Here is a 27,378-nt window from a genome sequence, read left to right as displayed (position 1 = left end):
CACTATGCTGTAATTGTTGTTATAGCGTACTTTTTGCTTGCGCTTTCGTTGTTGTTGTTATAAAATAGAACCACATTGCGGCGGTATGGCATGTCATAAGGGGGGACTGTGCGTTATAAAAAGGGTGTAGCGTTGCAAGTGGGCTACCATCAGTATGAGTATTCATATGCATGCGTGTGTGAGTGTCCGTGTGCAGTTGTGTAGGCCACGACGGCGTTGGTAGAAAGCCAACGAAGGTTGCTGCCCTCGCCATGCTCGCAATCAATTGTTTGTTGTATTTACATGTAAATATGTTTGTGTTGGCCATACTTGCATATATGTATAACTGTATATACATAACAAAATATAGTGCACAACTTATAACAGCGCAAGGATATCTGAATTTGAGCACGAACCCACTTGCCGCTCAAACGAGCACGCCTCGTTGCGAGCTCGTTGCATGCGAGCACAATTCATCGCTTATATGTATAAACGTACGTATGTAAGTTAATTTGTGCTGTCAGTCGCTTATCGTCGTTTCACTGAACTCGCTCGTAGCTGCTAGTCGTCGTCAGTTCGTCGGCGATTTTTTAGTTTACTCTCTCTCTACAAGCCCTGCTCATCCTTTTGTTCGTTCATCGTTACATATGTAATATGTATATATCTGATGCGCTTGTATGTTTGTTTTTGGGTACAATGTAGGGCTTGTGAGGCTTTTAAGGCACATTTGGTGTATTTGATTTATATGAATTTGTTTGGGAGTGAAATTATGGAAAATAAATCTATTTTTTACAAGAAAGTAAGTTTTTGAAATTTAGTACTAAACTTTAATTAATAAAATGGGTTTCCAATGCCTACAAACGTAAAATAACAATTTGCATAGTACCAAATTAGTACTGAAACCAAAAATTTTGACACAAAATATTAAAATTAGTATTAGAAAGCTTATTGATACTTAATTTGGGTTAAAACAAAATCAAATTACGCGGTACTAATTAAATACTAAAAAAAGTTAGTACTAAAATAAATATAGCACTCAATAAGTATATAAACGATTTTTATTTATACTATATCTAATTGGCTGGTACTAGAAAGTACTAAAATTAGTTAGTACTAAACTCCGCAAGAAATTCTACATAAAAAAATTACTTTCAAAATTTCTTACATGCCAACACTAAATATCAAAGGTGTAGTCAGTACGTCTAAACGACTATCAAGCCGAACCGAACGCCCACAGGCGGCCGAAAGGCTCAAAATCACCAACAGTTGCATGAGCACTTTGCCGATGCCGAACGTTGGTGATGGCGATGCTAGCACAGTTCAGGGATATTGTAAATGGCTATATACATATGTACATTACATATACATGGATGTATGTATATACCATATCTATAACAAGGCGGCGGTGCGGTCGGTGACGAAGCAGTGAGCTGTATTACGGTTTATATGTATGTAGCGAGTGGGTGGCAATAAGGTTAGCAACTGTATGCTCAAAATACATATATATTACATAGCATATAGTATATAAAGTGATATAGATGTACATAATATGCACGCATATACATACATTGTATATGTATGATGTATATAAAGTGTATTTGTTTTGATTGTGGGTAAAGAAAATGGCAAGCTCATACTCGCATAAGCAAGTAGCGATAGCACCAGCAACAATAAGAACGACGAACGTAAAACCGACAATAAAGTAGAGTATAAAATAAAGGAGACGCATTAGTATGTGCGCGTGTGCGAGCGCATAATGAAATTGGGTGAAATATGTGGCAACAAAACCAAACAAAAAAAAAATAAAAAAGGAAAAACGAAAGCAAAAAAAAAAAAAAAAAATGGGCTGCAACGGCAAGTCATGAATGCTGACTTAATAAAAACTCACCAAAGGCGCCCACAGTTCGCCACACAACAGCAGCGTTAGATAGCGTAGTCACGCCGGCAACCGTTAGCAATGAAAGGCGGCAGTAAAGAAATTTTGAACTCAACTCAATGCGTAGCTGCCACTTAACAGTAAAGTTATTATGGTTATATTTTCGGTTGATAGCGAAAAAATAAAATAATAACAACTACAACAACATGTATGTGGCTTTTTTTTATATACAAATGTGGATGGCATATTTGAGTTGTTGTCATAGTCATCATAATCAGTAAAATAAGCCGAAAATGTAAAAGAAATTGCTATAGCGTCTTGGGTGTACAGTGCGTATGATGAATTTAAGTTACTTTAATGCAACGAAATATATGTTACTCATACGCAGTGGAGGTCGCTGGTCGTGCGAACGAATTGCTGTTGCTGCTGGACGCCAGTAAATGATGGTCAGCGCATCAGAATATAATATATATGTATATATACATATGTATATGAATATATGTGTATATGTAGGCAGCTGGAGTCCAGCCGCACCTTGCTATGTGTGTATGACAGTGTGCGTTGCGCGGTTTGTTTGTGGATGGCTGCAAGTATTATCAGCTGCATAGTATTAAAGCGTAAATTTTTTTCGGTGCGGGTCATTATATTAATTGCGCGCTTTGTACGCCGGTTTTTGTTCTATATATTCGCGTTTAAATGTTTTGCCAATCACCTATGTTTATGTGTATGTATGCATGTACTATGTAGATAATATATTAAAGCAAACATGCTTTAAAAATTGTAACTAATTATTTTTTGCATTTTATGCAACGATTCACACAGTCGCTTCATATTCAAATATTTTTATTGACGTCATGGGTTTTCCAATATATATTCTCAGATTTTTTTTTACTAAATTTCAGTAATAAAATAGCTTTCTATTTTAAGCCTGTGACCACTTTCGCGTATGAAATATATTTTAACTTGCTTTCAATAAAAATCTTATGCTAGTGGTAGAACAACAAAATCTTTGAAATGCCTGACTGCATGCGAATCCGTCATAATTTAAGTAGTTAATTTGTATTTTGCTCTGAGTAAATTTATATTTAGTTGTGTAGACAAATATGTGTTTGTATATTAGTTTAGATGAGTTTCAGAACTGCTTATTAGCAATGAAAATTATTGCTGCATTTGTGTAAATTGTCGAACTTAATTATAGAAAGGTTTATATTTAATAATATACATATATTTGTAATTTTTGTATTTAATAAATTTAAAACTTCTAATAAAAATATTTAATAGCCTTCACATAAAATTTATTTTTTGTATAGTTTTTGAATTATTTTAATTTTGTTTTACTATTTAATTTAAACTTTTTGTATATATTTTTAATTTTGTAAGTTTATTTAATATTTATTTTATTTTCATATTAAACAAATTTTATATTTTTAATAAAATTATTTGATAATACATATAAAAGTTATTTTTATAAGTTTTTGCATATTTTATATTTGCTTTACTATTTTATTTTAATTTTTTAAATTTGTTTTAATTTTTCTAATATTTAGCTTTGCTTTTATATTTAAATTTTTTTATGTTTTTATCAATTATTTTATTATACGCTTATTTAACTGGTTTTTGGTTTATATTATTTTTTTATTACGTTTATTGTTATAAATATTTTTTTAAATTTTTATTTTATTCTCTTTTATAATTTTCTATTTGCACTTTTTATTTTTATTCTTATATATATATTTTTATGAATTTTATGTATTTTTGTGCATTTTGTAAACATAAGAAAGGAATCTTTTTTAATTTTTTATTTTAATAACTTAAAATTTTTGTATTATTATTAATATTTTGTTAATTTTAAATGTTTGTTTACATTTTTTGTTTCTGTAAGATATAAAATTATATTTTTCAGCTCATTTAGTCATTCAATAAATTCAAAATATGTGGCAATTGTGATTAGATTTGCCTAAATCGCATTATAACGATAAAAAAAATGTGACTTTCCCACATCATCAGCAAATATATGGGTCAAAAATGCAAGCTTTAAAATATATACATAACTGCAAACATAACCCATATGGTAACTCATAAAGCTCCCAAAAAACCCCTGCACGTATTCATTAAAGCAACAAGTTATAAATTTTAACCGCATTTATAGCAGAAATCGCCACCACCAACCGCATAATCGACAAGCGCGTAAGCACAGCGAGTCAACAAGCAAAGCAAGGGTCCACAGAAGCGGCAAATTGGCAGAAGAGGCGCGGTCCGCCCGCAAAGTATCAATGAAGCAGACGAAAACCATTAATAAGAGGCAAGCAATGTGCACACGATTACTTTTTTGACAAGTGAAATGGGCAGCATGAAAAGCTTGGAAAAGGATGAAAGGCAAATGTGAAAATAACTGTCTGCACGCACACACATATACATACTATATGTATAAGTAGTGTAAAGAGGTATAAGTAGCGCTGCTGTTTACAAGGAAAACGTGAAAAAGTGGCGAAATTTAAAATCAGCTGTTTACGTGAGGCAGCAACGACGGGCGTAGAAAATGAGTGCAGCTCATGCGAGTGAGCAAAGAAGAAAGTGTGTAAGAGCTTTTGAGGGTAAGTACGCAAGCTGTATGGCATGTTGTAGTAATTAAATTGTAATATAATGGTAAATATTGCAGAGCAGAGATGCTGAGATAATGAAGTGCATTGCAGCACAGGACATTTTAAGTGAGTTGATCGACTTTTTAAACGATTTTGTGAATTTGTTGAAAGTAAAATATAGGTTGCAGGATTTTTTGAAGAGAAAAAATATTAAACAGCGTAAGTAAAAGAGTTAATATGAGACAAATAAGTACTTCTATATTCATTATATGCATTTACAAGTGCTTATGTGTCACGTAAAATAGCGTTAACATGCCACAAAGTGTAGCACGGCAAGCCGTAAGACGTTTGATGGACACAATGCACACTATTTGCATATGAGCATCATAAATTGATAAATACTAATAGAAAAATAACAACAAATGCTTGCCACTACCGAACAAACAACAGGTTAGAGTCAAGCGCGTTGTCAAACACGGCGCGACCGATTTTAGTTAAGTGCTAAGCAACCTGCACTTCTGACGTTACTCGCGCCGTGCAGCGCCAAATTTCGGACGACAATACGCGCAAACTTTTAACTCTTCTGTCGTCGAACGACGACGAAATTCGGACACATGCAATACATATGCTTATGTGTGTATACAACATAGTTACAACTGCCATTGTTAAAATCGAAACAGCAACGAACAAGCCCAACAAGCGAGCCAACCCACCCACTTCATGTTGCACGTAGTTATGCTGGGGGCACCGCGCTCGAGGTCTCGTCGCTGAAATATATGCCCAACAAGCAACAGCTACTTGCAACAACGCTGTTGTAGTGCGTGCAACATGCTCGTTTAATACGTTTTGCACACATTCAGAAAATCGAAATTTACTACCCGCCGCTTGGTCGCATGTCCATACATAGAAAATTTATTATAATTGCTGTCGTAGCGATTGTTGCGCTTCGAGTTTAACCCACATCAACGTACATTCACAGGCATGCATTTGTTCACTCGTTCGCCGTTTGGTCTTGAGTTGGTCGTCTTGTTTGGTCGTTGGTTGGCTAACAACTGAACCGGCGCGCCAACATTTAACGCTATTTATGAATAAATATCGCACATCATCCCATACACCAGTAGCAGCAGCTGCAGCCGCCGTCGTCGTTGTAGTCGTCATCAGCATCGTCGCCTCTCACAAGATGTTGCAAAAGTGCGCGCACTCAGCAGAGTAATTGCTATAACAGCAGCAATAGCTGGTTAATGGTTTGGTGGTGATGCTGCTACTGTGTTGGTGGCAGGCAATGCGGCGGCAACATTAAAAGGCGCTTTTTGGCTGCTAGCTGCGGGTTTTGGGGTTTATGCCATTATTGGCAGCATGCAAAATAGCAGCACTGGCACTGCGCGCCACTTGTCGTTATGTATGGCATATATATGTATTTGTGTTGTTGCTATAAATGAAAATGAGCACGACTTTTGTGGCATGTTAAGTAGTGGTAAGGATAACAGCAGTCGCAGCATGCCGCTAACTGTTGTTTTTTGTTGTTGTTATATCTCCTTTATATTTTTTCTACACTATGGGAATGCCCGTCTGCGCTTTCGTTCTAATTTTCCGGTTACTCTTTTCCATTTATTTTTATTTGTTAATTGCTGCCTGACCACCTGATTGCTAGCGTTGCTCTTTGCAGCGTACTTATTGTTTTATTTGTTGTCTTATCATTGCACGTCTCGCATTAAAGGTTGCAATTTAACTGCCGTTGTTACGTTGACCTATTATTGCTGGTCTATATTCTCAGCATGATTATTGTTGTTTTGGTGATTTGTTGCATAAATTGGTTTGCCCAGCCTTAGCGCTCAGCTGTTCTTTAGACTATTGCTGCTGGCGCGCTGATAAGGCAGGTGCAAGCGCTGTGTACTGTTGTGGCAGTAAAATTATGCGGAAGTATAAAAAATCATATTTTAAAATTTTAACACACTTTGTTTTGACTTTTTCGTATTGTAGTGTAACTTTTCCACTGTTTGCGTCGTAATGAAAGCGAAAGCCAAACAATTAACAATAAGAATGATGACAATTAAAAATGTCTGTCTGTATGTATGTATATACACATTTCTTAATGTTCGGCAAGTCACAATATGATTTTGTAATTATTATGACGCTGAGTAAATGGCGCGGCGGCACAAACAACAACCAACCAAATCGCCGCGGCCAAAGCAATGAATGAACGGAAGCAGTTTTAATGCGTGACGCGCCGACAGCAGGAGATGTTTGCGTTTGTTATTGAACAAAAGAAAAAATGTGGTCGAGTTTTAACTTGGCGGATGTTAAGCGCGCAGCAATCTTGCTGATGTGGATGATGTCGACGTTGACGCTGTCAACGCGTTGCGGCGCGTCGCAGCGCTAGCGAATGTAGCGACTACGCGCGCTCTTAAAGATTAGTGTCTTTAAAGGTGCATGATTAAAAAGCACACATACCTGTGTACATGCATAAAAAGCGCTAAGCGCTCACTAACACTATGCGCGCGCGTGTGCTTTTGAGCAGAAGTAATTAATGTCGTTGAAAATGTTCGGTATTTCTTTATTGCTTGAATGGTGGAGGAAATTATTGGTTAGGTGTTTATGCTTGTTTGCTTTGTTTTTGTACCATTTTTTTTTGTTGTGAAAGCGCTGCAAAAAGATAAACAAGTGGTGTGTGTTGAAAATTTGCCGAGCAAAACAAAGAATGTGAAAAATTCAAACTAGCCAACTACGACAACCACAGACAAATAATAACGACAACAAAGGTCATGTCGTAATTACCAAAATATGTGCGCGCATTTATAGAAATGTTATGAAAAAAGTTGTCGCTGCCGGCGTGCAACGTTGCATGCAACAGAATACAATGAGCAAAAGTTATGTCTGTATGTATGTAAAATATAGCGAAGAAAGCACAAACTTCAAGCGTTAAATTGACAGCACGGTCCGCCCTTGGGCACAACGCGCCACGTTGAATGAGTGCGGCAGCATTAGCGATAGCGTGAAACAGCGCCAAGGGGCAGCGAGGCAGAAAACAAATATAAAAACAAAAATCATAAGAACAGCACGTGCATTGCAGCATAAATATTTCAGTGTTTGTAAGTGACTTGTTACACCGTTAATTTGGTTTGGTAAAGGATGTTCATGCAACACCTGTGTTTTAGTTGCTTTTTTCCGCACATGTTGCATGCAGGCAAAGATTGGTATGATATTATTGCAACATATGTGTATGCATATAAATATCATACCAATCTTGTCTGATTTTTTTTCGATATTTCTGTGCAAAATATGTTTTGGAATTAAAAAAATTTAAAAAATGTATTAAAAAAAATATATAAAAGTTAGAAATAAGCAGCGGAAAGTGCGCTTAAAGGAAATAAAAAGTTTTCGCCAACTTTTCTAACATTATATGTGCGCCGCAATGTAATGTTGCACGCACTTTAGCCGGCTTTTGTGTTTTGTTTATTGTTTGCAGCAGCCAAGAAAGGAAGGCAGTTTGCCACACAAGAATGCAAGTTTTGCTAACTTTTCCGCATTGCATGCACACTAGCAGATGTTGTTTATGTTGCTCCAACGTTTGCGCTTATTTTTTCTGCTTTCCTAAGTAACTTGTCATGGACTCGCTGCTGACGTACGTTATTTGCTACGCAAAAAAAAAATCAACAATAACAACAAATAATGTGTTTAGGTGATTTATTTGTGAATAAGGAATGCAGCATGCAACCTTGCAACACGTGCTATGACGTTAAGGCAAAATCAACAAAGGCTGTTGCGCCTCGAATGCGGCAGCTGTATTGGTGCTGCTGGCATGTAGGGAGCCGCCGACAAGTGCAATTCACATTTATATATATATATTTATCTATATGATCACTAAAACGTTTGTCGCACAGCTATTTCTTATTCGCAAGCGCCAATAAAGGCACGTCTCGGTGCTACGTTTGCTTGCAACATGTGCCTCTGTTTTGATCTAAGCATATGTATGCGCCCACAGCTACTCAAACATACATATGTGTGCGTATTTGCGCTGTTTGTATGCATCTGCTTTCCAACGACACACATTCACCCACCAATTGCGGGCAGGCACAGCGTCGACTTCGTTGTAGCTTGTCTGCCTTTGCCTGCATGTTGCATCGACTTACAGCATACTTGTGGTTGTGTAAAGCGCCACTTTACACATTAAGCGATTCACCGCTAGGATGCTGCTGCGTAGTCATATGTTCGTATGCCTATAAGTTTGTTGTTGTGTTGCTTTGCTGATAAGGCTCGGAAATTGGCGTAACCACATGTTGGATTTGAAATTGGTCGGTTGCAAGTAGGATTAACATGCAGTTTGGCGCTATCAGCTGGTCAGTTATAACATTATGCTTCAAAATGCGTCTAGTCAACTTTTCGTTGTTGTTATTTCATTATAAATTTGCAACACTTGTTTTGGTATTAGTTTTGTACCTACGCTTATGTGTGCAAAGGATATTCTAGGATATTGAATGTGTGCAAATTAATAGCTTATAATCACCAGGAAGGCAAGGGTTAATAGCACTTAAGTGCTTGCCAAGCTAGAGCGTGTATGTATGAAAGTGTAGACAGCAGAAGGACATTAATTAAATGCAGTACTGCTGAATTACAGACAAAGTGTGTGGTTAATTGTTCAAAATCATATTTTTTGACTTAAGCATTTTAGATTTTTAAAGCTATATTTAAAATTATCAAAATAAAGACAACTAAATTTAGTTAAGGACACATGCTGCTGCATTTGGTTTTGAAATAGTGTACTCTAAATAGCCTAAAGCATCTAAGCTTTTAAAGATTTCGGCTAACTTTTAATTTTTTTTTAATTTTTTCAATATACAAGTAATACTCTCAAATAGTAAGCATTTGCTTTAATTGAAACTATTTGTGTGAAATGTTTCTAACTTCTTCTACGTACTACTATTATCACTAGATATTTATTTTCCCAACTCATCATTTTCTATTAAAATTAATTATAATTTAATAAATAAGTTTCAATTTGCAAGTTTTTCTTTCATGACTACATTGCAATTCTTTGAATTATCCTTGTTGGGACAGTAGTCTTTATTAAGAATCCGCAAAACCACAAATTACTCACTTATTCTTTACGCAGTCAGATCTACATACACTCATCGACTTTCGATATTATTTGCTCCACCGTGTGTCATGACTTTTTAGCATTATTCATGTAGTAGTTGTCAATTTTAAAAATATCTAAATAATTTGAATTAACATTAAGCGTGAAAAAATACTCACGAGTTTGGATAGAAAAAGTTTTGTGAAAAAATTGTCGATGTATACAGAGGTGTCACTTTTTCTAAATACTCATGGTGATACATAATTTTTATAGACTTTAAAGAAAAGTTAACTCTTAAACTCAAACTTAAATCTTATGAGTATCTCTACATAAAACGGTAAAAATTTAAAATATAATATATCTGAAGCTAGTAAATGTGGAGAATATTGCAAAGAACAGTTTATAATAGTTATTGTATCGTTAAAATTGTTTTTGCAATCGAAATAGAGCAATGTCATCGCATAGTTTTTTATTAATGCCTAAAAGGTGTTTTGAAAATACTTATTTTCATATCAAAAGGCCTAAAAAATAGCTTATTCTACCTATTAGACCAAAGTGGCATATAAAACAGGCTGATAGCGAAAAGTAATTCAAACAGATTTCGGAAAATATTATTGAATCGCATGCAATTTTAAAAATATCTAAAGCACGTTATATAGTGAATAGTATAGATCTATTTTGAATTATTTTCGAACTGAATAGAATATAAAGCAGGCTTGAAGTGAAAATTAATGCTTGCAAATTCCTAAAAACATGATCGAGCCAATAACGAAGCTGGCTTTTATCCTACTGATTGAAATAAAAAAGTTATATTAACTTAGTTCAGAATTATTTTGAATTTATGCACTCTTTAAATAGGTAAGCTAAGCAAAATTATTTAAAATTGTATATATTTTATACAAATGCATTTTATATTAAAAATTTAAAATATTCAAAATTTTAAAGTAATAAAAATTTTTGGTTTCGAAAATGAGTGCTACTTAATTTTGAATTCGTTATGAACAATACAAAATTTTTTAACAATTCTGTGCATAATATTATACAACTGCAAAATAGTTCGCTTTAATTTTTAATTGCTTATCACTGCTATTTTAAATACTAATTTCTGCAATTATTAGTTAGTAGTTTTTATAAAACGCATATAAGTCTAAACGTTGTCGTTAGGGTTTTGAACATTTTTATTTAAAATATGTTGTTAAAATATTGATTCGAAAATTATAGTGATTACTAATTAAAAATACTTTTTTGAACTACTTTTTCAATACAAAAAAAAAAACATATAAGAAAATGTTTTAAAAAATAGTGTTTACAACCATTTTTTATAATGTTACTCTTCCTTGCTCTACCTAAATGCTAAAATAAATCATAATAGTCCCCAGCGCTCACTATTTTACTGCGCCCAAACAGCAAGCGCTATTCCCCTGCACTATACACAAGCCAATTTGCTGCCAATACAATTATAATGTTAGTTTCGAAATGTGAGCATAATTTTATTTTTCAAAAACTTACCTCAGTGCACATTATAGTTTGAAAATAATAAAATATACAGTTGCCACTGTTTTTGCTTAGTGTAAACTCCAATTGGTTGCTACTGCTGCGCTTGCTGTTCTTTAGCTACGTGCGCTTGTTGCTTTTATTGGCCAGAAATCATAAACCGACAATTTGAAGTTATGATTTTTTTTTGTAGTTTCTTCCAAAATAATTGTGTTCTTCTTATGTTCTTTGGGCGCTTTTTTCTAATACTTTTTGTTGCGGCTATATGGTATATATTTAGTTTAGAGCGTTCACAAAAAGTTTCTGCAAAATATGCGTTTTGTTGCTGCTTCTAGTTCTAATAGTTGTGTTATGCTTACTTATAGTACGCACTGTTTTATTACACTTGCTTATTGGCGCTATTCTACTTGTCACTTGGTAGTGCTAGCAGTTGTTGTTGTTGCTGCTGCTGCACTTGTGCGTGGTTTTGCGCGCTTATTGTATTTGCCACAAGAGGTGCTTGCTTGCTGCCGCTTTGTTTACGCCACTCAATGCGGAAATCTGCTGATTGTTGTGCATATGCATACATATACACAGAGACGTTAAGATGCTGCAACAACTTTGGTATTTGCACTGTTTCTCTACTACTTGTTAACGTTGCTGTTGTTGTTGCTGCTGCTGCTTTTTCGGCAAATGTCAATGTGTTTTATTGCTAGTTGGTTACACTTGACTTTGGTTTACTGGCTCAAGCGGTGTTGTTTGTAGCAGAGCGCGCGTTTTTTGGTGCAATTGTTGTTGTCTGCCGAAATTTTTTTGTACAAAATGCACTAGTTTCTTATAGTAATACTTGAGTGGAATTTAGTTTTAATTTTTACAAATTTTATATTTGCACAGTACGTTGTTGTCACTGGTTTGCTGAGTTGTAATTTGTGCGGCAAACTTAAAAAATCTTTTCGGGTTCTTTTCTAGTTGAAAATTCACTTGTCTTCTCCAAAACGCCACAACTCACAGTCACATTCCATACAAAATTCCAAAAATGTCACTTTTCAACTGTCACTTGTCATTTCAACAAATATTTTGTTTTTGAATTTTTGTTGCACACAACATTCTTTTGTATTCTCGTTCACATTTACTATACACTTTGTTATGTTTTGCTTACTTGCTTGAAACAAATGATTTTTCGGCAAAATATTGTATACGTTTATTTGTTGTTGTATAGCTGCTTATTAGTAATATTTATATATATTTTTGTTTAGTGGAAACAATCACGTACGCGCGTTTTTTTTTTTTTTTGGAATGAAAAATATACACGCGTTGTCATTACCCTATTGACAGCTACTAGCTAGGCTAATGTGTCGGCGGCGCTACTATAGTGTTAGCTTTGCACAAAAAATATTTCTTCTTTTCGACGAGACTACGACGAAACGAGCTAGCGAACGAACGAACGTGCGTGCGAGCGACGTTGTACCTTAGTCTACCATGCTAAAATCACAAATAATCTGGCAAACCGAAAGATACGTTCACCAGAGGCACACAGTAGAAACGCTCGAAAATGTGTTGGCTGCGTCGACTGCGCTGCCGACAGTCATTGTACATATAACGTCGCTTCGTCGCGTCGCTGTCGTCGTCATCAACAAAATGTATCTGTGTGTATGTGTGCTATGTGTTGTTGCTTAAGCCACACAGCGCACCCGACAATAGCACACTTACACACATATACAAGCAAGCAAGCACTCACATATACAAACAGCGTGTTTGTGTGCTGCAGCGTTGACTCGTTTCCCCACTGCGTTTCGTTTTGCCCAACTTCGTGTGGTAATCTTCATCGTGTGTAGCGCTCGCTAGCTATCTACCTCGTCTCATACATATTGTATGTGTGCATATAGGTATATACAAGTGTATATGCACGTTTTATACCCAATAATCAAGCAGGCAAGCAAGCGTTGCGCCAACGTTTCGTTCAACAGTCTGTTTGTCGGGCTGGCAGCGAGGCGAACGTTTTGTGTACGTACCTACCCAGTTGTCGGCATAGTCGTAAATGTGGGCACGGCACAGTGGGCTTTTCGTTTTTGGATACGTTAAAATTGTAAGACATTTTGGTAAACAGAGTTTTGAAATATTTTCTATGAGAAGTTTCAATTAAAATTTAGCTGATTAAAAATATATAAATGGGTTTCTTTCTAATACGAAAGGTGTACACAATTAATCTATAAGATTCTGTCGCACATGTTACTCTTTTCAGTTCTTCTACTAATTCAGCGTCTCTATTGAGTTGCCCGTTGTCCAAATCTAAAATTTTTAATAGTTTCATAGCATAAATGTCGCCCTATAAATGGTCACAGTCGATTTTCAACACATCGGCTTAACAAAATAATCGTCAAGTATCCAAACCACATTTCTTAATGTTATGTACATACGTAGTCACATTGCTGATTTCTAATTATAAAATAATATCATAGTTTTTGATTTGGATTACCTATTGGATTAGAGAATTGCCAAGAAACCAAAAATACCTTTAAAAATCATTATGAAACATTTGATGTGTCTCTGAACTTTCTTAATCGTGAATTTTTGTGTGAGGTTATCACAAAAAAATGAATCTATAATTTTCCAGGAGTTATCAGCTAATGTTTTAAGAACGCCGAGCAATAACTTGGATCTGTAAAGTTCCAACCCCTGAATAGAAGCGTGGTACTACATTAAGATTTCTAAAAGGTTGTTAAAAAAAAAAACTAAGGAATAGAAAAATTGGAAAGAGAATTATAATACAATTTTCCATATAATGTTTTATCGCATATCGATAGAATGGGTCACTGTGTCTCGTCGCTGTCGGTCGCAACTTGTCTGCATTATATATTGGGCGTTGTTGGTGTTGTTGCTGTTATGGTTGCTTGTTACGAGTTCGTTCGCCAGCACAAATAGCATAGCAGAGTCAGCAACAACGGCTATGTGAAGAGTGTAGTGGCAAAATAAGTCAGGTGCGTGCAGAGTTGAGGGTTCGGATATATCACAAATCAAATCTTAAATATGGTAAAATTAAAATTAAATAAATGAAAGATATATAAAATATTAAATTTTGCAATCCTATCATAACGCAATTTGGAAATAATGAGTTTATATGCTTATATAAAACCGATCAGAAAACGCTCGTTAAAAGTTAGTAATGCGAGAGTAAATTATAACGAGTTATATATCAAGTTTTAGAGCGCTCAGCATTTTGATGGTCCTGAGATTAAAGAAGAGTTTAAGTCGTGAGATATGAAGAGAGAGTGATTGCGTTACGCTATCGCTATCAACAGTCCAAGCTACGAACAATCCGAAGAACTATGCTCAATTGTATCTTAAAAAAAAATATCCTACAGACAGACAAAGAGAGACATTCTTTTTCACGTTACAAATTTTCGGCTACATTGTAGTCGTTTTTAGGATAGTGAAATGCGCATATAACGTACCCACCTCAGAACGATCGAACAATCGTTTGAAAATTACGAATATAATCGTTTTTCTTTTTACCATTAAGATACCCTGAAGTGAGGACCTCTTAAACATTGAACTACCTACACACCACTGCCGACAGCTACGAGCCTGACTAAAGGTACGGCGGAGCTGCGGCAGAGGAAAATTGAGCACACGAAGCGAAGCAGGCAAGCAATTGAACGAACGAACGAACGAAAATTGACAGCAATGGCAGCGGCGAAAGCAACAAAAACAGCAGCAAACAGAGCGACTGACTGCCAAAGTGTATTGTTGTATATACGTTGGTGTGTAGCGATGTGCGTTCCTGCTCTGACTCTATATGTATGCATTAAATGTGCCCTGCATGCATGAAGGTGCGTGTGTGTGTGTTGGTGTGTCGGGCATGGAATCGCCCGTCGTACGGTTGTTGTTGCTATTGTTATGCTTTGCTGTTATTCTCTATCGCTTCTTGTATGCATGTGTGCGTGTGACTGTATCCGTGTGTCTGTGTGTGAATGCGAATGTACACTTTTTCATTCCTCCATTCACCTCGTTCGTGCCCGTACTTCGAGCATACTTCAACGTGCATACATAAAATATGTATATGTGTGTGTATACACATTTAACAATACCGAGGAAGTATGTACATACAAAAATACAAATTCGAATGCATATATACAGCAACAACAATACACATACATATCTACAGAAATATGTGCACACAAGCGTCGTTGGTATTTAGGTACGTTGGCACGTATATACAAGCGCTCATATATATATTTACAATACATATATACATATGCACATTTGTATCTACAAAAAACCCATCCAACTCAACGCGACTCAACTCGGCTATCGTCGCATTTCACCGCTCCGCGCCGCGCCGCAGCACCCTAAAAACTGCTGGTTGTACTGCTGTGGCGAGCGTGAGCAAGATAGCGCTAAATAAAATAATAATAATATTGCCAGTTGGGTTTTTATACGAAAAACAAAAAAAATACATTTTATGCTCTGTGAATGTTTTTCCCTCAACACCAGCGACTTGAAACGAACTTTGTGCATGCTGAATACTTAGCTGGTGCTGGAGCTGGTCGTACGTTTGCTAAATGCTAGCGTTGTAGCAGTAAAAAAAGCAAAAATAATAACCGCTAACAGCAAATAAGCCAGCCATCTAGTAGCGTTCGCTAGCAAACAAGTAAGTTGGCAATAGCATGAGCCAAGCGCTGGAAGACCTCATTTACGCACACATGCATAAATATCAATAATCAACTTGCTTATGGTGTGTTGGTGAAGCCACACAGGCTTTTCAGAAGGCTCTGCGAAACGGATATGGCACACATACAAGCACAGTTTAACATGCATGTGTGGGCATACTCGTAAAGCTTCTGCACGGATATGCGTCAAAAAGCCGCGCAACCGATCGATAAGTTGTTGGCGAACGACAGGATCTGCTGGCAGATGAGTTTTGTGCGCCGGTATAGCAGGTTGGGCGTTTATAAATTTATTAAATAATAAAATGTAGCTGATTTTTAACAGTTCCATTTGAATTTTGGAATAAGTATACTAGCACTGTCTGTGTGCCTCCTGTAAAATCGAGTGAACTATTTATTAGAATATTCGACAGACATTTTTTTTTGAGGGAATAATATTTATTTTGCTTTAAAAATTAATAACAAAATTTGTTATATATTTCATATTCCAAATTAATTAAATATGATTATATCCGAAAAAGTTTAAAAATCCCAATTTTCTGTTATTATTCGAAAAAAAACTGCAGATTAAAATCACGATTCAACCGAAATTTGAGTAATTGTAAACTAAATCCTTTGAAGCAAAATTTTTCTGATACAGAAATTTAGTTTCTAGTGCAACTTGTTACTTCCAAAGCTGTTTCAAAACTTGGTATTTGTCGATAGGTGGTAACGCTGGTTCAAAATACCTCCAGAATTATTTAAGGTATTTTTAACCATCTTACACCTGGCATACATTTTGTTAAACTTATTTAGCTTAGCTTTATGTTTTCGATTTTTTATTCCAAAACATGTCAAAGTTAGAGACTTCTTAAGAGGTTACATGAGTTTCCTCGAGCCAAAAGCGGTATATTTTCAATAATTATTTTTCATATAAAAAATTTAATATTTTATTCAAACTTTTTATTATTCCAAAGATACATATTTTACATAGGTTTTGTGAATTTCTCAAAGGAAAATGCTCAAAACTCCGCCATTACGACGTCATTTCCGGCAGTCTCTCGGAAATAAGATGGATCGATTTTACAGGATCGTCTGAAATAAGAAGAAAAAATACGTGTTAATTACCATAAACTAGGTATTCGACGAAAGAAAGAAAAGTGAAAATTGTATATTTGACAGACTTTTTTTTTTACAAAAAAATCCGAATTTGGGTGAACATTTGAAAACTTTCCGTTTGTAATCTATTTTGTATGATTTTATCGTTTCCTTATTCGAAATTTTAAGTTTCTCAGGAATCGGACTTAGATCGATATCTCGAAAAATGATTGAAGACAGTATAGTCATAAACAATCTACTTTTAAAGATTATTTTTCTTTAAATGTGTATTCATGTTTTTGCTATATTGGTCCGATCTGAGCAATTTGTTCGAAGTTTTTAAAGATGCCTTAAATATATGCCAAATTTCGTAAACCCAAAATATATTTACAAATAAAAAAGTTGTGCATATAAGGACTTGAATTTCATTTGTCAGTTTGTATGGTAGCTATTGTGGTCCGATATCGGCGGTTCCGACAAATGAGCAGCTTATTGAGGAGAAAAGGACGTGTGAGAAATTTCAGATCGACATCTCAAAAGCTGAGGGACTAGTTCGCGTATATACAGGCGAATAGGCAAATGGATATGTCTAAATCGGCTCAGCTCGTCACGCTGTTCATTTAGGTAATTCCTTACCTTCTTAGATTTACTTTTATTAATAATCGAATAATATATTCAATTATAATGCAAGCCAGTGAGAGATGCGCCAGTTATCCCTTTTTTAAGATTATACTTTATTTGAAAAGTTTCTCTGACAAATTCGGTCATTCCCTATCAGCTAACTTTTTCAGAAGCTTTCAATCAGGTTTTTAGGGAAATTCACGTCTATATTTAGATCTATAGATATCTATCTCCAATCGTGTCTGATATATTTTATTGTTTGCGTTCATTTTGGATTGGACATTTGAAGTCTCGTCGATGGCTTCTTTTCAGCTGTCGAATAAATCCTTTGCCTATGCATTTAGAAGTGTACATATAAGAGAGAGACCAATATTGGTGCTGTGAACAGTGGGATGGATGCTCTTAGGACTTTTCACATCAATCTGTCGATCGGTAGTGATGTCTTTAAGCAACTATTTCTTCGCACTTTAGGCGCTCGTATCACGGTACATATCCTGATACTTTGTAGAAAGACGCTTTCATCGTCTGTGCGACACCGGCGAACGGGAGTCTACGAATGGTAACGCTGTACGAAGGCTTTTTTGCCACTTACTGCCTTATGCCACATTGTCAATTCCGTCGAGTGGGCAAATGTGGCAGGAAAATAAGAATACACGAGGCATACACTAACGAAGCTAAACAACAAAAACTACCGCAGAGTGGTCGAGAAACATTAAATTATGAGTGCGCAGGGTTGCCGGATGAGTGCATACAGCCTTTACCGTTATAACAGGCAAGAACGATTTGAAGCGATGAGTGTTGCCAGATTGTACGTGCCCATATATGAATTTTTAGCGGTCGTTCTGCAGCTACGACAAGGTTGGTAGCAAAATAATGGCAAAAACTAGGAAAACGTATTTCGTGCGAACACAATAACGACGTAAATAACTAAATTGTGTATGCGCAAGTGTGCGTGCAAGTGCATACACATACACCCATACATCGCTATATGCATTCGTGTGTGGGTGACGAGGGTCGGCGGTGGTGAGTGCAGTCTGGGTCCGGTTTAAGTGTGCTTATGTTTTTGTTGCGCTTCGGCACGAACACCATTCGTTGGCGGTTCGTTTATGAAATCGTTTTTGTTGGTGGTTGTTTTACTGCTGCAGCGACCGATGAAATATACTCGTATAAGCGAAAAGGAAAATTCGAAACCCAAGTCAGCAGTGCTAGCGCAGCATACATACATATAACTCGATATTTTGTTCGCACACACACACACACACACGCCCTAACACAATATACATATCTCTCTATGCATCAATATGTATTCGGTGGGGTTGTTTACCGTTGCTGTCGATTCTACACAACGTAAATTTGCCTGTGCTGCTTCAGCGTATTTGTTCAATTTTACAGCGCACTTTGGTAATAGAGTACGTATGTACTCGTAAATTCATACATTTTTAAAAAAGAAATTTCTACTTTTGAGTTTTACTTTATGTGGCAGCACTGATCCCGCCTTGACAGCTCAATGCAATTGTCAAAAAATTCTGTGTCCTTCAAGCCGATTACCTGTGGGTGTGTGGTCGTTGTGTTTATATGGGTGTGTTGTATGTAGATGCGCTTGTAGTGGTGTGGCGGTGTGGCGAAATTTAGAAATAGTTCATTACTGCTGTGGCGATTCAAAGTTTGTTTCAGCTCAATATTAATTCTTTGGAGGGTATTATCAAAATTATTTAAAAACATACGAGTACACATTAAATTTGGCTAGAAATATCCATAATGAAAGATTTTTTTATTTAAAGATTTTTTTAACTAAAGTTATTTAGCGCTAAAATGAGTTCGACGCGAAATATTATATTACTTATGTACATATATCTATTTATAAAATAATATATAATATTAAATTCATATGTATGAAACAATTGTTCATTTTGTCCTTTTATATGATAAACAGGAAATTTTTCGATACTGTTTTCAGATGCGACAGTAAAGATCTATTTGATTTATAGCTAAACGGATAATAGTTGAGTTGTGGTTATTTGATAGAAAATTTTAATTTTTTTATTTTAAATTCTTTTCTCCAAAATTTTCTCTTATTAATTTTTTAATTTTTGCCTTTAAAAACGTTTGCCTGAATTCGACGTTGAAAAATATATGCAGAAAAAATTTCATTAATTTTGGTGAAATATTGATATTAAAAAATCCGTTTTTTGAGTTTTTACCTGTTTTTTTTTTTTGGTTTTGATTCGCCAATAGAACCTTTGGATATTACTGAGGAACCTCTGCAGAAGTTTTTCTGAGAAAATGAAGCAAATCGGAGAGGCGCGCATTCGGAAGAATCGCCAGAAGTATTTATGTACCATATTTTATATAGTATGTATTTTGTTGTGGAAATAAATAACGAGGGCAAAAATATATTAGTGTTTCTAGTTATCAGAAGGCTTCGCTAGAATTATACTCGAATGTAGAAGTTTGCAGTGAGATCCCTTCAGAGACATACAAATTTTTTCATTTTGAAAAAATACATACATACATATGTATATATATATATATAGATAAATGTTCGTGGAATTTTTTTGTTCTCAGAATTTAAAAGAATGCTCTCTGGAAAAACAATTAGCGACATTGAGGAGATTATCACCGATAGTAATACCTATTTTGGCGCAAAAGCCAAGCCGTACTACAAAAATGGAAAATATGTTAAAAATATGTATGTACATGAGACTTCTACATAATTATCATTTTATGTATAGATGGCAACCAGTATTGCAAATAATGCATTAAACATATAATTGAATTAACTTTTGAATAAATTTCTTTTTAACCCAAATGCGGGATTAGAAAAAAATAGTCCCAGATTAAAAATAAAATAAAATTGTAATTCCGAAACCGGATTGAAAAATATAAAAGAAAAATTTGAATCTTAAGCACATATGTAATTAAGAATAAAAAAAATAATTCGTTTAAGAATTAATATTTTTTTGTGTATATTCAAATCATATTTTCCCAACATCGGGATTACAAAATGAAAATCTAATTTTAGGTACCAAGATCGCGATTAAAAATAAAAAATTAATTTTTAGTTAAAAAATAAAAATTTAATTTTTAATCCAAAAATTGTTAAATATAAAATTCGCAACCCTGAATGCACCCCGCCCTAATAAAAAAAATTTTAAACTGTAAGCTTACAAACCCTACTTGTACATCATACATAGTGACTTTATGGAATTAATTTAACTGATTCAAAAATGTGAATAGGTGGCAACCCTATTTAAAAAATATTTACAGTTATAAGCCTCCTTATTCTTATTTGGATAGTTGTCATATGATGATATTATATTTATTTTATAAATTTTATTGAAATACATTTTTTTTACAATTTCAAATCTAAGCTTTCTTAAACCCAACTCAACGGTACAATCTCCGATGTAAATTGTTCGTTCGGACTTCTATTTACCATATCCCCCAGATGTCAGACAAACTGACGGGTCAAGTTCTTGTGGAAATGGTTATGGAAACATTTTTATTTGTGAATGGTATTATACGTAGGTGCAACCAAGGTTAACGTTTTTTCTTATGGGTCTTCGACCAACTACATCAACAAATCACCAGCTCTTCTCCCTTAAAATGTTAATATTTTAAATTCAACTGCCATTAATCGATTGCATAGTCAATTGGATTTGAATTTCGTATACACCTGTACGCTGTAACGTTGCCAGATTGCATGGAAATCACCACGAATATGCAACCAAAGACGGTGGCTGGCGACAACCCACCGTTGGACCGACTCGAACTCGTATGCGGTGAGTTGAATTCTTTATAGCGCCGTTGCTGCTTTGCAATCCGCACACCAAACAGCAATGTCCTTGATGGATTTTTACTGCCATTTTGCTAGTAATGTGTAGGCACCCGACCAAGCTGCATTGCTGTTGCTGCATTCGCTATTTGCCGCTATTGTTTGCTGTCATTGTGCATAGAAAAAAACTCCGAGTATATGGCGGCATGGTTGCATGGTTGATGAGAGAAATGCCAACAACAAGTTGCATACATATGCACGCGGCCAAAAGTTTACAATTGCATAGTCGTTGCAATCGTGAGATTAAGCTGTGGCCGCCACTCGAACGATAAGCGAATAAAGCTGCATCGGTGCAAAACGCAAACAACCGACAACGACGATGAACGAGCCCATTCGGTTGGGTTATTTGGCGCTGCCTGCCCCGGCTGGCTGGCTGCCTGACTGGCTGCTTCGCAATGCAGTAAAACCATAGCCGCCGTTGCCGTTGCCATTACAGTCGCTGGAATTGCGAGCGACCGAACTGCAGTGTCGCAACAACGAACCAAGCAAATAATGAAAAAATAGAAAAACATAAAATGGTCGAACATCTCATCAGCCAGTGCGCCCGTTCGTCCGTCCGTCAGTTCGCTTGGTAGTGGGACAGTTCGGTCACAAGCATTGCTTCGCGCATAGCCTGGCCACTGCGCTGGGCTGGGGCGCGAATAGCCAGTCAGTCAGTCGGTGCGAGCATTAAAGGGCACAACGACGAAGCGAGGCCACGCGAGGCATTCACTTACTCGCCGTAGACCTGAAAAGCTTTTGTTGTGTTGCCGTTTCACCAGCCTGTCAGTTGTGAATTTTTTCTTCGCTCGCTCCACTGTTTCTGTGTGGTTACATTCGTACATATATATATATATATATGTATATATAATATATATATACTATTGTGTTAGTATTTATTTAGTTACATATGCACAAAAAATCGACAGTTCGTCGGGTGTGCAATCTGGCAGCACCAGCGGTTTAGTACGTGTGTATGGCGGGTATAGTGGTTTCTCTTTGCAGTAATATTTACATGTAAACGGTGAAAGTTACCAGATAGTTTTTAATTATTTAAACTGTCTGATTGGTTAGGTATCACAATTTTACGGTTGTTGAAAGACTTGAAGGATAAATAGTTTAAGAGAATTACTTTTAGGTAGTGTCGATGTTGGCCTAAACAAAAGTATTCGGGTTAAGGAAAGAGAGAATTAAATAGTAGGGCTCATCATAGGTTACTTATCCTTGAGATCTCACCTAACTTGGTAAAGTGGGATCGGTAGAACGAAACCATTACCCTACGAATGCCTAGCCTTTAGTCGGTTGAGACGAGATATCTTTGGGTGCCGCTCACCTTATGAAAGTTATGAATGAGTTAATATGAATTGTCTGTAAAAATAATTCTCACACTTTTTGAGGTCTGACGTAGTGTAGTTCTACGAACTGCTGTTCTTAACGAACATTATGCTGTGTCGCTCAACAAAGATTTTTCACACCATATGAGAGCTAACTTGGAGCTCACTAATTTTTGAATCTCTAAACTTAAGTCTTTCGAGAGGGTGTCATAGGTTTCAACTTGGTTATGGTCTTCAGGCTTGTTGACTAAACCTGTCAATTCAACTGTTAGTACTAGATCAGAATTGCCATTATCGATGGATTCCGTTCGTATAAATAAAATAGGGGAGAATACGCTTTGAATAAGCTCTGCTATTCTATCAGCCAGCTTTGTTAAACGAAAGTTAAATAACGGGGGAACAACCACGACAATTAAGGTAGTCACAGCATCTGATGTGACTTTCGTTTTTTTGGTAAAAAGAGTCGTTCTTAGAATCCACCCTACTGATGCTAAGGTGGATGTCCCTCAGCCTCCAGGAGCGACAGGAGAGAAGGGAACTCGCCGTTGGGGACAGATCGTCAACTGACGATTCTGCTTTCAATCTCGTGTTTAGAGTATTGATATTGCGAAACTTGCACTTCTGGAGAAAAGTGTGGGGAAGGAAGGTCCTAAGATCACTCTTTAGAACGCGAAGGCATCCGCCAATTCTTTGCTTCGTCTCGGAAGGGACGGACTCGACCTGGTTCTAATCGAAGAGCTGTAGCTGAGTAGTAGCGGCATATCTGGACTAATAACCTGTCTGCCAACAGTATAGGCAGAATCAGAGCTTGTTTGCTTGTCCGAAATGAACTAAGTATTTTTCTCTTACCTAATTTCAGCAACGAGGACGTTGAGGGCGATGCCAGAGAATTCTGGCTTGTCTCGACCACAATGACGAGTTGGAGCCATCTCCAGTAATGCTAAAGATGAATCTTCAATGATTTGTCTACCGTAAAGTAAGAGCCTGGTTTCGTATCGTTAAATAAAGAGTAAGACCTAGTAATTTGGTCGAGTCATTTAGTAGAGCCCTAAGGTAAAACTTCGTATTTACCACCCGCCTCTTGAATTTTCGCTCTAAAACTCACTTTCAGATCGCTGTATGTCTACAAAGTAAGTCGGGTTTATGTCATATTTATTCTTGATTGCTCATATAATGAGAATGCTGATAGAGCTGTGATGAGTGGCTCGAAATATACCGTTTATGAGTGTTTTCCGTGAAACTGTATATTTATTTACCCGGAATAGGTTGTACACCCATACATACAGTCGTATCGTTCATACTATTTGTGAGTTTATACATCGGACACTGTGCAATCTTCTTTCCCCACTCAATTGTGTGTTGGATCACATGAGCGCCACAAAATATTTCTGTTGTTGCTGTATTGTGTCGCCTCCTCACGCGGGCGCCCTGCTCTCGCCCACCACCTAAATATTTTCAATAACAGTGAACGAACGAACGGCCAACCGAACCAGCCAACGAACGAACCACTGACGAAATCGCGCTGTCGTTCCAATTGTGCGCCGCTCGTGTAGCTCACTTTTTTCGTATATTTTTCATTTACTTGAGTATAAAAGTTTTATAAGCAGTATTTGAACAACGAATACGATAATAATGAAAACAACAATAGCAACTATACTTACGTACGTACCGTATAGACAAGTTTTGATATTACGTAGTTCGTTCGCACAGTTCGCATCAGCATATATCGTTCGATATTTTTCGCTGTTCGTCGTTGTCGTTTCAAGCGCTTTAGCATTCGCCGTCACAATCGGTGCCGAGACGTTTCCATTGCTGCTGTCTTCGAATTTTGTTGTCTCTGCGCGTTTGCAGTGTGACTTTTGTTGTTGTACTGTTATTGTACTCACATATGACTATAACAATTGTTGTTGTACGGTATGTTTTATATCGGTATCTGCGGCTGGGTCCGTATGTCGGCGTGTTTGGCTAAAATAAAATTATTGCCAACTGCTGGTGCCTTTGGCTACGGTTGACGTTGCTGTTGTGTTGGATCGTTGGCTCAATATTTGGTTGTTGCCATTTGTTGTTCGTTCGTTGTGCGCCCGTACTGCCGACTGCCGCAGTAGAGCCATTGGTCGTTGCTATGAAATTTTAGCGTTTTTAGCTGGCTAACTTGTACCTGGCGACTTTTAGCCGTCGCGCCAGTCGGGCAGCCAGCCACTCAACCCAACATTGCTCGTTTGGCATTTGGCGGCGTTTGCGTTTTCCGTTTCCCAAGCGCACAAGTGAGCTCTTCTGCGGCCGCTTTGCTGTGCAGTGCTTTCGTTTGCCATTCGCTGCTATTATTATTGTTGTTGTTGCTGTTATTATTATTATTTTTTTTTGTTGATTACTATTGTTTTTGTTTTTTCCGTTTTCTCATTGTTGACTGTTGTTTTGCTGTTGTCGTTGTTGTTATTGTAGTTGATGATGACACAGCGCCGCACAGCGCTCATTTCGCCTTGAAACATTTTTTTTCGGCGCTGTGGCTCTATACAGCATAATAAAAAATAAAATGAATGTACAAAGTGAGGGCAAAACAAAGAAAAAACTACGAAAAAATAGTAAAGCGCAACACAATATTTCTTTTTATTTCTATTTATTTATTTTCATTTTACAAAATGAGCCCATTCCAATCAACAACACAGGGTTGCTGCGGCAATGACAATTAACGTTATTGTTGCTGCGTTTATTTACAGTTTGAAAATATTGAGTCTGCTATGCCATCCCTGTGTTAACGGTATATTGAAGCAGATCAACAGTGTTTAGATAATAAATTATTAAAAGGAATTAAAGAAGGAAATTTCGTTGATGGATGTTGAGTTGGACGGTAACAGTGGAGAACTTATAGCAACTGTTTATAAGCTGTTACAGGGCTGCCAACCTACTTCCATAGAAGAATGCTACATTTAAGCTATTTAAGCAAGTTTAAGCAACTTTTCAGTTTATTTAGAATATTACTTACATAGGTGATAACAGACGAAGGCAAGCACTATTTGATACTAGAATTACGGAAGATCTTGCGCAATTGATTGAAGTTAGTATTTAAAACAAAAAATCCAAATGTTGGCACTTATCAATCTTGCTTTTTAACTAATAGTTGCTCTTGCATATTATTTACCAATTTGCATTTTACTGTTTGTCTTGTTGGCATCATTTCAGCATTATAATTTTAACTGTTCTCTTTTGCAGCGACAAATTCGATTACTAGTGACATAGCAGGCTCAAAAAGCACCATTTCAATATTGGTATAGTCACTTGTGCAAACTGCTGGTTTTTCGACATGAAGCCAGAAACTCCGTAGTACCTGATTCTCGACATTGACATAGAGTGACCTTTCCTGGGTATCAAGTCGACAGCCATTTAGGTCTAGTTAGGGTCACTTTTAAAGCATGTCTTGGCACAGATAACTCCTGCATTTTTGGAATTTATAAACTACAAATCTCAATGGGTCTAGTCCATTTTTTGAAAATCTGGACATAAGATACACCCAACGCCTGTCGGCAGCATTATACATAGTTGAGTTCAAATAGTTCAACGTCTTTACCTTCTTTTTTTTTGGAATTTTCTTCTTCATCGCTACTTTGCCGTCTTTTACACGAAACCAAACAAAGTGGCAACATCCTGCGCTGCAGTTGCAACGAAGAATTTCACCTGCCTAACTACATGATTACCGTTACCAGTCCGCCGTACAGTTGCCGAGTCGTTGTTAACCGTTAGTTATCAAAATATGGTAGTTAAAGCATAAAGTATTCGTTGACGTAATTGTGCTGCAGCAACTGGTAAAATTGCTGGCGTACATACACACATGTATTGAAGGGTGGCGGGAGCGGTAGAGTAGAATAGGTTGGTAACTTTGATGCAAACTGATTGTTTGTCATAAAATAAAAATAAACCAACATTTTTATTGTAAAAAAAAATAACTGATGTAGAGGTTATGAGGACCTTATTGCCGATTATTGTGTGTAACAAGTATACAATTGTTGCTAATGATGCTGTTAAATGCAATCTGTTTTTTCTTGGTGTTGTGTTTTTTTGTTGTTGTCCATATTTTTGTTATTACTGCGAGTACGTACGTAACTTGGATTACGTTTCACTACCAACGACTGCCAAACAGTAGCGTCAAAATGTTTTATACTATGGTGTCGTTTGCCTTCAATCAAATATATTTACACATATACATACATATACACATACATACTTATACATATACATATATATATATAGATATACAATTGTATTCAATGACTTTCGTTATTGACTACGTCGTCACTGACTCGACTTCACCATAGTTGAGCTGGTGGTTGTCCGAGCTTATTTGTTATTGCTGCACAATACTGATTACCGTTGCCACAATCTTACTCATGATGTCATTACTTAAAAGGTTCTTTCGCACGCTGATTCGCTTTCGTTTGTTAGCTTCTTCACCCACTTACTGCTGACTACGCGCGTAATTCAGTCGAAATTAAATTATATTAAGTAACTCTTATTAGATGTCGACAATATTTGTATTTCAAGAAATATATAATATGATTCTGTTGTGAAAACGACTTCAAAGCTATTTGTGTATATACATATCTGATAGATCGAATAGTTTCTATAATTCACTTCCGAGTGTACATATATTATATTAGTTGGATTGTACGAAAAAAATGATATATCGGACACAGATATACTTCTAAAAAAATCTGACACTCATTCAAGACCGGTATAAGTGTGGTAAGACCTCAATTTTGCGTGTAATTTGTAATCACAAGTTATATACTAACCCCGAATGACTGATGAATGCTGTGTGAAAAACTAGTTTCTGTCAAAAAACACTCAGTTTGTCGCCAAAGATAAGTGCTTTAAGTTTTCTTGCTT

The 27,378-nt window shown here is 36.2% G+C and overlaps 1 protein-coding gene and 2 long non-coding RNA genes across 4 annotated transcripts in view; 1 reads left to right on the top strand and 2 right to left on the bottom strand.

Annotated features, from left to right (window-relative positions):
• tara (taranis) overlaps positions 1-12,490 on the bottom strand; it is a 39,662-nt gene extending 27,172 nt beyond the window's left edge. For both annotated transcript variants that reach the window (XM_036373059.2, XM_036373058.2), the window contains exon 1: positions 11,021-12,490. Coding sequence is in view for 1 of the 2 variants with exons in the window: in XM_036373058.2 (XP_036228951.2) it covers positions 11,021-11,032 (12 nt within the window). In the remaining variant the exon portion in view is untranslated. The remainder of the gene's footprint in view (positions 1-11,020) is intronic.
• Positions 12,491-15,182: 2,692 nt separating this feature from the next.
• LOC118679822 (uncharacterized) lies at positions 15,183-16,723 on the top strand. Its single transcript, XR_004975325.2, has 2 exons — positions 15,183-16,537; positions 16,608-16,723. It is a non-coding gene; the product is annotated as an uncharacterized lncRNA (long non-coding RNA).
• Positions 16,553-27,018, bottom strand: LOC138855687 (uncharacterized). The gene is made up of 2 exons (XR_011396063.1): positions 24,167-27,018; positions 16,553-16,725 (listed from the first exon to the last, which is right to left on the bottom strand). It is a non-coding gene; the product is annotated as an uncharacterized lncRNA (long non-coding RNA).
• Between the last annotated feature and the right edge of the window lie 360 nt (positions 27,019-27,378).

This window comes from Bactrocera oleae, chromosome 2 (genome assembly GCF_042242935.1).
Source record: "Bactrocera oleae isolate idBacOlea1 chromosome 2, idBacOlea1, whole genome shotgun sequence".
NCBI classification, from domain to species: domain Eukaryota; kingdom Metazoa; phylum Arthropoda; class Insecta; order Diptera; family Tephritidae; genus Bactrocera; species Bactrocera oleae.
Note: the sequence above shows the minus strand (reverse complement) of the source record. Positions and strands in the feature narration are given on the sequence as shown.